The sequence below is a fragment of the Bombina bombina genome, chromosome 5, assembly GCF_027579735.1.
Source record: "Bombina bombina isolate aBomBom1 chromosome 5, aBomBom1.pri, whole genome shotgun sequence".
NCBI lineage: Eukaryota > Metazoa > Chordata > Amphibia > Anura > Bombinatoridae > Bombina > Bombina bombina.
In genome coordinates this window covers 1,142,006,271-1,142,017,478 of record NC_069503.1, presented here as the reverse complement: position 1 = coordinate 1,142,017,478, position 11,208 = coordinate 1,142,006,271, and the positions used below count along the sequence as shown (strand labels likewise).

The following is an 11,208-nucleotide window of genomic DNA, read 5'->3' as shown; positions in this document are numbered from 1 at the left end:
AGTAAGGTGACAGCAGTGAGTGTGAGAGGTAACATAAGGTGACAGCAGTGAGTGTGAGAGGTAACATAAGGTGACAGCAGTGAGTGTGAGAGGTAACATAAGGTGACAGCATTGAGTGTGAGAGAGGTAACATAAGGTGACAGCAGTGAGTGTGAGAGAGGTAACATAAGGTGACAGCAGTGAGTGTGAGAGAGGTAACATAAGGTGACAGCAGTGAGTGTGAGAGGTAACATAAGGTGACAGCAGTGAGTGTGAGATGTAACATAAGGTGACATCAGTGAGTGTGAGAGGTAACATAAGGTGACAGCAGTGAGTGTGAGAGGTAACATAAAGTGACAGCAGTGAGTGTGAGAGGTAACATAAGGTGACAGCAGTGAGTGTGAGAGGTGACAGCAGTGATTGTGAGAGAGGTAACATAAGGGTGACAGCAAGTGATTGTGAGAGGTAACATAAGGTGACAGCAGTGAGTGTGAGAGGTAACATAAAGGTGACATCAGTGGGTGTGAGAGGTAACATAAGGTGACAGGAGTGAGTGTGAGAGAGGTAACATAAGGTGACAGCAGTGAGTGTGAGAGGTAACATAAGGTGACATCAGTGAGTGTGAGAGGTAACATAAAGTGACAGCAGTGAGTGTGAGAGAGGTAACATAAGGTGACAGCAGTGAGTGTGAGAGGTAACATAAGGTGACAGCAGTGAGTGTGAGAGAGGTAACATAAGGTGACATCAGTGAGTGTGAGAGGTAACATAAAGTGACAGCAGTGAGTGTGAGAGAGGTAACATAAGGTGACAGCAGTGAGTGTGAGAGGTAACATAAGGTGACAGCAGTGAGTGTGAGAGGTAACATAAAGGTGACAGCAGTGTGTGTGAGAGTTTTAATAAGGTGACAGCAGTGAGTGTGAGAGGTAACATAAGGTGACAGCAGTGAGTGTGAGAGGTAACATAAGGTGACATCAGTGAGTGTGAGAGAGGTAACATAAGGTGACAGCAGTGAGTGTGAGAGAAGGTAACATAAAGGTGACAGCAGTGAGTGTGAGAGGTAACATAAGGCGACAGCAGTGAGTGTGAGAGGTAACATAAGGTGACAGCAGTGAGTGTGAGAGGTAAAATTAAGGTGACAGCAGTGAGTGTGAGAGGGTAAACATAAGGTGACAGCAGTGAGTGTGAGAGAGTAACCTAAGGTGACAGCAGTGAGTGTGAGAGAGGTAACATAAGGTGACAGCAGTGAGTGTGAGAGAGGTAACATAGGTGACAAGTAGTGTGTGTGAGAGGTAACATAAGGTGACAGCAGTGAGTGTGACGAGGTAACATGAAGGTGGACAGCAGTGACTGTGAGAGGTAACAAAAAGGTGACAGCATGAGTGTGAAGGTGACATAAGTGACAGCATGAGTGTGAGAGGTGACCATAAGGTACAGCATGATTGTGAGAGAGGTTACATAAGTGACAGCATTGAGTGGAGAGTAACATAAGGTGACAGCAGTGATTGTGAGAGGGAACAACAGTGAGTGTGAGAGGTTGACTAAAGTAGTGTGAGAGGTAACAGGTGACAGCAGTGAGTGTTAGTGGTAACAACTAGTGGAGTGTGAGAGGTAACAGGTGACAGCCAGTGAGTGTGAGAGGGTACCAACAGTGAGTGTGAGAGTAACAACAGTGAGTGGAAGGTAACAACCAGTGATCGTGAGAGGTAACAGCAGTGATTGTGAGAGGTAACAGCAGTGAGGTTGTGAGAGGTGACAGCAGTGAATGTGAGAGGGTAACAACATGTGAGTGTGAGAGGTGACAGCAGTGAGTGTGAGAGGTGACAAAAGTCGACAGTAGTAATGTGAGAGGTAACAGCAGTGATTGTGAGAGAGGTAACAACAGTGAGTGGTGAGAGGTAACAGCAGTGAGTTGTGAGAGGTGACAGCAGTGAATGTGAGAGGTAACAACAGTGAGTGTGAGAGGTAACAACAGTGAGTGTGAGAGGTAACAGCAGTGAGTGTGGAGAGGTAACAAACAGTGAGTAGTGAGAGGTTACAGCAGTGAGTGTGAGAGAGGTAACAACAGTGAGTGTGAGAGTAACAACAGTGAGTGTGAGAGGTGACAGCAGTGATTGTGAGAGTGGTAACAACAGTTGATTGTGAGAGAGGTAACAACAGTGAGTGTGAGAGAGGTAACAACAGTGAGTGTGAGAGGTGACAGCAGTGATTGTGAGAGGTAACAACAGTGAGTGTGAGAGGTGAAGCAGGACTGTGAGAGTGAGAGGGTAACAACAGTTGATTGTGAGAGGAGACAAGCAGTGATTGATAGGGAGGGTAACAACAGTGATTGTGAGAGGGAACAAGCAGTGGATTGTTGAGAGAGGTAACTACAGTGATTGGTGAGAGTGAGGGACAAGCAGTGATTGTGAGGAGGTGACGCCAGTGAGTGTGAGAGAGGTAACAAGCAGTGAGTGTGAGAGGTGACAGCAGTGATTGTTGAGAGAGGTAACAACAGTGAGTGTGAGAGGTGACAGCAAGTGATTGTGAGAGAGGTACAGCAGTGATTGTGAGGAGTGGAGACAAGCAGCTGATTTGGAGGAGGTAACAATCAGTGAGTGTGAGAGGTGACAGCAGTGAGTGTGAGAAGAGGTAACAAGCCAGTGAGTGTGAGAGGTGACAAGCCATGGATTGATGAGAGGTCGACAAGCAGTGATTGTGAGAGAGGTACCAGCAGTGAGTGTGAGAGGTGACAGCAGTGATTGTGAGAGAGGTAACAACAGTGAGTGTGAGAGGTGACAACAGTGATTGTGAGAGAGGTAACAACAGTGAGTGTGAGAGGTGGACAGCAGTGTGTGTGAGAGGGTGACAGCAGTGAGTGTGAGAGAGGTAACAACAGTGATTGTGAGAGGTGACAGCATGGTGATTGTGAGAGAGGTAACAACAGTGATTGTGTAGAGGGGTGACAGCAAGTGATTTGTGAGAGAGGTAGAACAACAGTGATTGTGAGAGGGGTGACAGCAGTGAGTGTGAGAGGAGGGTGACAGCAGTGAGTGTGAGAGAGGTAACAACAGTGAGTGTGAGAGGTGACAGCAGTGAGTGTGAGAGAGGTAACAAGAGTGAGTGTGAGAGGGTGACAGCAGTGATTGTGGAGAGGTGACAGCAGTGATTGTGAGAAGGTGACAGCAGTGATTGTGAGTGGTAACAACAGTGATTGTGAGAGGTGACAGCAGTGATTGTGAGAGAGGTAACCAACAGTGAGTGTGAGAGGTTGACAGCAGTGATTGTGAGAGGTGACAGCAGTGATTGTGAGAGAGGTAACAACAGTGAGTGTGAGAGGCGACAGCAGTGAGTGTGAGAGGTGACAGCAGTGAGTGTGAGAGGTAACATAAGGTAACAACAGTGAGTGTGAGAGGTAACAACAGTGATTGTGAGAGGTGACAGCAGTGATTGTGAGAGGTGACAGCAGTGATTGTGAGAGAGGTAACAACAGTGAGTGTGAGAGAGGTAACAGCAGTGAGTGTGAGAGGTGACAGCAGTGATTGTGAGAGAGGTAACAACAGTGAGTGTGAGAGGTGACAGCAGTGATTGTGAGAGAGGTAACAACAGTGAGTGTGAGAGGTGACAGCAGTGATGTGAGAGAGGTAACAGCAGTGAGTGTGAGAGGTGACAGCAGTGATTGTGAGAGAGGTACAACAGTGATTGTGAGAGGCGACAGCAGTGATTGTGAGAGAGGTAACAGCAGTGAGTGTGAGAGGTGACAGCAGTGAGTGTGAGAGTGACAGCAGTGAGTGTGAGAGGTACAGCAGTGAGTGTGAGAGGTGACAGCAGTGATTGTGAGAGAGGTAACAACAGTGAGTGTGAGAGGTGACAGCAGTGAGTGTGAGAGGTGACAGCAGTGAGTGTGAGAGAGGTAACAACAGTGATTGTGAGAGAGGTAACAGCAGTGAGTGTGAGAGAGGTAACAACAGTGATTGTGAGAGAGGTAACAGCAGTGAGTGTGAGAGGTAACAGCAGTGAGTGTGAGAGAGGTAACAACAGTGATTGTGAGAGAGGTAACAGCAGTGAGTGTGAGAGGTAACAGCAGTGAGTGTGAGAGGTGACAGCAGTGAGTGTGAGAGGTAACAGCAGTGAGTGTGTGAGAGGTACAGCAAGTGATGTGAGAGAGGTAACAGCAGTGAGTGTGAGAGGTAACAAGCAGTGAGTGTGAGAGGTAACAGCAGTGAGTGTGAGAGGTAACAGCAGTGATTGTGAAGAGGTACAGCAGTGAGTGTGAGAGGGTAAGCAGTCAGTGAGTGTGAGAGGTGACAGCAGTGATTGTGAGAGAGGTAACAACAGTGAGTGTGAGAGGTGACAGCAGTGATTGTGAGAGGTGACAGCAGTGATTGTGAGAGAGGTAACAACAGTGATTGTGAGAGGTGACAACAGTGATTGTGAGAGGGTGACAAGCAGTGAGTGTGAGAGGTGACAGCAGTGAGTGTGAGAGAGGTAACAACAGTGAGTGTGAGAGGTGACAGCAGTGAGTGTGAGAGGTGACAGCATGGTGAGTGTGAGAGATGGTAACAACAGTGATTGTGAGAGGGACAGCAGTGAGTGTGAGAGGTGACAGCAGTGATTGTGAGAGAGGTAACAACAGTGATTGTGAGAGGTGACAGCAGTGAGTGTGAGAGGTGACAGCAGTGAGTGTGAGAGAGGTAACAACAGTGAGTGTGAGAGGTAACATAAAGTGACAGCAGTGAGTGTGAGAGAGGTAACAACAGTGAGTGTGAGAGGTGACAGCAGTGATTGTGAGAGGTGACAGCAGTGATTGTGAGAGGTGACAGCAGTGATTGTGAGAGGTGACAGCAGTGATTGTGAGAGGTGACAGCAGTGATTGTGAGAGGTGACAGCAGTGATTGTGAGAGGTGACAACAGTGATTGTGAGATGGTGACAAGCAGTGATTGTGAGAGGTGACAGCAGTGATTGTGAGAGGTGACAGCAGTGATTGTGAGAGATGGTAACAACAGTGAGTGTGAGAGGCCACAGCAGTGAGTGTGAGAGGTGACAGCAGTGATTGTGAGAGAGGTAACATCAGTGAGTGTGAGGAGGTAACAACAGTGATTGTGAGAGGTGACAGCAGTGATTGTGAGAGGTGACAGCAGTGATTGTGAGAGAGGTAACAACAGTGAGTGTGAGAGGCGACAGCAGTGAGTGTGAGAGGTGACAGCAGTGAGTGTGAGAGAGGTAACAACAGTGAGTGTGAGAGGGTTGACAGCAGTTGATTGTGAGAGAGGTACCAACAGTGAGTGTGAAGAGGTGACAGAAGTGATTGTGAGAGAGGAACAAACTGTGAGTGTGAGAGGTGACAGCAGTGAGTGTACGAGGTGACCAGCAGTGATTGTGAGAAGTGTACACAACTGTGAGTGTGAGAGGTAACAGCAGTGAGTGTGTAGAGGTGACAGCAGTGATTGTGAGAGAGGTAACAAACAGTAGCAGTGGTTGAGGAAGGTGAGCAGTGCAGAGTGATTGTGGAGAGACGGTAACAACATGAGTGTTGAGAGGGTGACAGCAGAGATTGTGAGAGAGGTAACAGCTGTGAGTGTGAGAGGTGACGCAGTGAGTGTGAGAGGTGACAGCAGTGATTGTAGAGAGACGGTGACAGCAGTGATTGTGAGAGAGGTGACAGAGCAGTGATTGTGAGAGACGTGTAACAACAGTGAGTGTGAGAGGTTGACAGCAGTGATTGTGAGAGACGGTAACAACAGTGAGGTGTGAGAGGTGACAGCAGTGATTGTGAGAGAGGTAACAGCAGTGAGTGTGAGAGGTGACAGCAGTGATTGTGAGAGAGGTAACAGCAGTGAGTGTGAGAGAGGTAACAGCAGTGAGTGTGAGAGGTGACAGCAGTGATTGTGAGAGGTGACAGCAGTGAGTGTGAGAGAGGTAACAGCAGTGATTGTGAGAGGTAACAACATAAGGATAACAGCAGTGAGTGTGAGAGAGGTAACAGCAGTGATTGTGAGAGGTGACAGCAGTGAGTGTGAGAGGTGACAGCAGTGATTGTGAGAGGTAACAACAGTGGAGTGTGAGAGGTGACAGCAGTGATTGTGAGAGGTGACAGCAGTGAGTGTGAGAGAGGTAACAGCAGTGAGTGTGAGAGAGGTAACAACAGTGAGTGTGAGAGAGGTAACAACAGTGATTGTGAGAGAGGTAACAGCAGTGAGTGTGAGAGGTGACAGCAGTGATTGTGAGAGGTGACAGCAGTGAGTGTGAGAGAGGTAACAGCAGTGATTGTGAGAGGTAACAACATAAGGTAACAGCAGTGAGTGTGAGAGAGGTAACAGCAGTGAGTGTGAGAGGTGACAGCAGTGAGTGTGAGAAGGTGACAGCAGTGATTGTGAGAGAGGTAACAAACAGTGAGTGTGAGAGGTGACAGCAGTGATTGTGAGAGGTGGACAGCAGTGAGTGTGAGAGGTGACAGCAGTGATTGTGAGAGAGGTAACAGCGTGAGTGTGAGAGGTAACAGCAGTGAGTGTGAGAGAGGTAACAGCAGTGATTGTGAGAGGTGACAGCAGTGAGTGTGAGAGGTGACAGCAGTGATTGTGAGAGAGTAACAGCAGTGAGTGTGAGAGGTAACAGCAGTGAGTGTGAGAGTGGTAACAACAGTGATTGTGAGAGAGGTAACAGCAGTGAGTGTGAGAGGTAACAGCAGTGAGTGTGAGAGGTAACAGCAGTGAGTGTGAGAGGTAACAGCAGTGAGTGTGAGAGGTAACAGCAGTGAGTGTGAGAGGTAACGCAGTGAGGTGAGAGGTAACAGCAGTGAGTGTGAGAGAGGTAACAAACAGTGATTGTGAGAGGTGACAGCAGTGATTGTGTGAGAGGTGACAGCAGTGAGTGTGAGAGGTGACAGCAGTGATTGTGAGAGAGGTAACAACAGTGAGTGTGAGAGGTGACAGCAGTGAGTGTGAGAGGTGACAGCAGTGAGTGTGAGAGAGGTAACAGCAGTGAGTGTGAGAGAGGTAACAACAGTGAGTGTGAGAGAGGTAACAACAGTGATTGTGAGAGAGGTAACAGCAGTGAGTGTGAGAGGTGACAGCAGTGATTGTGAGAGGTGACAGCAGTGAGTGTGAGAGGGTAACAGCAGTGATTGTGAGAGGGTAACAACATAAGGGTAACAGCAGTGAGTGTGAGAGATGGTAACAGCAGTGAGTGTGAGAGGTGACAGCAGTGAGTGGTGAGAGGTAACAGCAGTGAGTGTGAGAGGTAACAGCAGTGAGTGTGAGAGGTTACAGCAGTGAGTGTGAGAGGTAACAGCAGTGAGTGTGAGAGAGGTAACAGCAGTGAGTGTGAGAGAGGTAACAACAGTGATTGTGAGAGAGGTAACAGCAGTGAGTGTGAGAGGTAACAGCAGTGAGTGTGAGAGGTAACAGCAGTGAGTGTGAGAGGTGACAGCAGTGATTGTGAGAGGTAACAGCAGTGAGTGTGAGAGGTAACAGCAGTGAGTGTGAGAGGTAACAGCAGTGAGTGTGAGAGGTAACAGCAGTGAGTGTGAGAGGTAACAGCAGTGAGTGTGAGAGGTAACAGCAGTGAGTGTGAGAGGTAACAGCAGTGAGTGTGAGAGGTGACAGCAGTGATTGTGAAGAGAGGTAAACAACAGTGATTGTGAGAGGTGACAGCAGTGATTGTGAGAGAGGTAACAGCAGTGAGTGTGAGAGGTGACAGCAGTGATTGTGAGAGAGGTAACAACAGTGAGTGTGAGAGGTGACAGCAGTGATTGTGAGAGAGGTAACAACAGTGAGTGTGAGAGGTGACAGCAGTGAGTGTGAGAGAGGTAACAACAGTGAGTGTGAGAGGTGACAGCAGTGATTGTGAGAGAGGAAACAACAGTGAGTGTGAGAGGTAACAGCAGTGAGTGTGAGAGGTGACAGCAGTGATTGTGGAGAGAGGGTAACAACAGTGAGTGTGAGAGGTGACAGCAGTGATTGTGAGAGAGGGTAACAGCAGTGATTGTGAGAGAGGTGACAGCAGTGATTGTGAGAGGTGACAGCCAGTGATTGTGAGAGGGTGACAGCAGTGATTGTGAGAGGTGACAGCAGTGATTGTGAGAGGTGACAGCAGTGATTGTGAGAGGTAAAAACAGTGAGTGTGAGAGGTGACAGCAGTGATTGTGAGAGGAGGTAACAACAGTGAGTGTGAGAGGTGGACAGCAGTGATTGTGAGAGGTAACAACAGTGATTGTGAGAGGGTAACAACAGTGAGTGTGGAGAGGTGACAGCAGGGATTGTGAGAGAGGTAACAACAGTGAGTGTGAGAGGTGACAACAGTGAAGTGTGAGAGGTGACAGCAGTGAGTGTGAGAGGTGACAGCAGTGAGTGTGAGAGAGGTAACAGCAGTGAGTGTGAGAGGGGACAGCAGTGATTGTGAGAGGTGACAGCAGTGATTGTGAGAGAGGTGACAGCAGTGAGTGTGAGAGAGGTAACAGCAGTGAGTGTGAGAGAGGTAACAAACAGTGAGTGTGAGAGGTGACAGCAGTGATTGTGAGAGGTAACAACAGTGAGTGTGAGAGGTGACAGCAGTGATTGTGAGAGAGGTAACAGCAGTGAGTGTGAGAGAGGTAACAGCAGTGAGTGTGAGAGGTGACAGCAGTGATTGTGAGAGAGGTAACAGCAGTGAGTGTGAGAGGTGACAGCAGTGAGTGTGAGAGGTAACAGCAGTGAGTGTGAGAGAGGTAACAACAGTGAGTGTGAGAGGTGACAGCAGTGATTGTGAGAGAGGTAACAGCAGTGAGTGTGAGAGAGGTAACAGCAGTGAGTGTGAGAGGTGACAGCAGTGAGTGTGAGAGAGGTAACAGCAGTGAGGTGTGAGAGGTGACAGCGAGTGAGTGTGAGAGAGGTAACAGCAGTGAGTGTGAGAGAGGTAACAGCAGTGAGTGTGAGAGAGGGTAAACAGCAGTGATTGTGAGAGGTGACAGCAGTGAGTGTGAGAGAGGTAACAGCAGTGATTGTGAGAGAGGTAACAAGCAGTGAGTGTGAGAGGTGACAGCAGTGAGTGTGAGAGAGGTAACAGCAGTGAGTGTGAGAGAGTAACACAGTGAGTGTGAGAGGTGACAGCAAGTGATTGTGAGAGGTGACAGCAGTGATTGTGAGAGGTGCAGCAGTGAGTGTGAGAGAGGTAACAGCAGTGATGTGAGAGGTAACAGCAGTGATTGTGAGAGGGTAACAACATAAGGTAACAGCAGTGATGTGAGAGGTGACAGCAGTGAATGTGAGAGGTAACAAACATAAGGTGACAGCAGTGAGTGTGAGAGGTAACAGCAGTGAGAGTGTGAGAGGTGACATCAGTAGGGTGATGTTGGCACCAGTGTGACAGAGCTTGGGTCACGTTACCTGCCAGCATGATGCCCTCTAGCACACCCTGCGCCATCCTGCCCGCCCCTATGGAGCCCACAGTGAACTCAGCCTCCCCGGCAGCCGCCATGACACCCGGTTAGGAAAAGCAACAACTGACACGTGTTTGGTGTGTGGGAGGGGCCAACAGGCTCTGTGTGCTGAACTAGTGGTTATTTCCCTGTGACGTCACGCTTGCGATATTTTATAAGTCTTTCCCGGGAAATATGAAGTCAAGTCTGTAGCGTTCAGGGAGGCGGAGAGGTGAGTATGTGATGGGCACGCGCTAATCACCCCAGTGCGCGTGCATACGAGCAGGGCGATAGCTCCCAGTAAGTAGAGCGCGAGCTCGCACCTAGTCTGACAGCTCTCCATAGGTTTTCTAATCTATTTTAGCATAGTTTAGCAGTGATCTATGCGCACTTCCCACCCTGTCACCTCTGCTGTCTGATGGCTGCGGAGCTCAGAACACGCCCCCTGATATATCTCGCTCGCCTGGTGATTCTCCCCCCCAGTCCCCCTGATCACGTGTGCTCCTCCCCTGCGCCGGTTTACTGCTTCAGGTCCTGTGGGGAAAGAGCCAGAGAGCTATCTTAGCTGCCTTATTAGTGTCACACTAGTAGTGCAGCTAAGATAGCTCTCTGGTGTGTGCCCCCTACTCTGCCTGCAGATAGCTCTCTGGTGTGTGCCCCCTACTCTGCCTGCAGATAGCTCTCTGGTGTGTGCCCCCTACTCTGCCTGCAGATAGCTCTCTGGTGTGTGCCCCCTACTCTGCATTGCAGATAGCTCTCTGGTGTGTGTGTGTGCCCCTACTCTGCCTGCAGATAGCTCTCTGGTGTGTGCCCCCTACTCTGCCTGCAGATAGCTCTCTGGTGTGTGCCCCCTACTCTGCCTGCAGATAGCTCTCTGGTGTGTGTGTGGCCCCCTACTCTGCCCTGCAGATAGCTCTCTGGTGTGTGTGTGCCCCCTACTCTGCCTGCAGATAGCTCTCTGGTGTGTGCCCCCTACTCTGCCTGCAGATAGCCTCTCTGGTGTGTGCCCCCTACTCTGCCTGCAGATAGCTCTCTGGTGTGTGCCCCCTACTCTGCCTGCAGATAGCTCTCTGGTGTGTGTGTGTGCCCCCTACTCTGCCTGCAGATAGCTCTCTGGTGTGTGCCCCCTACTCTGCCTGCAGATAGCTCTCTGGTGTGTGCCCCCTACTCTGCCTGCAGATAGCTCTCTGGTGTGTGCCCCCTACTCTGCCTGCAGATAGCTCTCTGGTGTGTGTGTGCCCCCTACTCTGCCTGCAGATAGCTCTCTGGTGTGTGTGTGCCCCCTACTCTGCCTGCAGATAGCTCTCTGGTGTGTGCCCCCTACTCTGCCTGCAGATAGCTCTCTGGTGTGTGCCCCCTACTCTGCCTGCAGATAGCTCTCTGGTGTGTGCCCCCCTACTCTGCCTGCAGATAGCTCTCTGGTGTGTGTGTGTGCCCCCTACTCTGCCTGCAGATAGCTCTCTGGTGTGTGCCCCCTACTCTGCCTGCAGATAGCTCTCTGGTGTGTGCCCCCTACTCTGCCTGCAGATAGCTCTCTGGTGTGTGTGTGTGCCCCCCTACTCTGCCTGCAGATAGCTCTCTGGTGTGTGCCCCCTACTCTGCCTGCAGATAGCTCTCTGGTGTGTGCCCCCTACTCTGCTGCAGATAGCTCTCTGGTGTGTGTGCCCCCTACTCTGCCTGCAGATAGCTCTCTTGTGTGTGTGCCCCCTACTCTGCCTGCAGATAGCTCTCTGGTGTGTGTGCCCCCTACTCTGCCTGCAGATAGCTCTCTGGTGTGTGTGCCCCCTACTCTGCCTGCAGATAGCTCTCTGGTGTGTGTGCCCCCTACTCTGCCTGCAGATAGCTCTCTGGTGTGTGT

General features: G+C 50.0%; 1 protein-coding gene across 1 annotated transcript in view; it reads right to left on the bottom strand.

Annotated features, from left to right (window-relative positions):
• PYCR3 (pyrroline-5-carboxylate reductase 3) overlaps nt 1-9,677 on the bottom strand; it is an 88,075-nt gene extending 78,398 nt beyond the window's left edge. Inside the window, exon 1 of the mRNA XM_053715440.1 lies at nt 9,319-9,677. Within this exon, the coding sequence (XP_053571415.1) occupies nt 9,319-9,409 (91 nt within the window). The 5' untranslated portion in view covers nt 9,410-9,677. The remainder of the gene's footprint in view (nt 1-9,318) is intronic.
• Nucleotides 9,678-11,208: the final 1,531 nt, after the last annotated feature.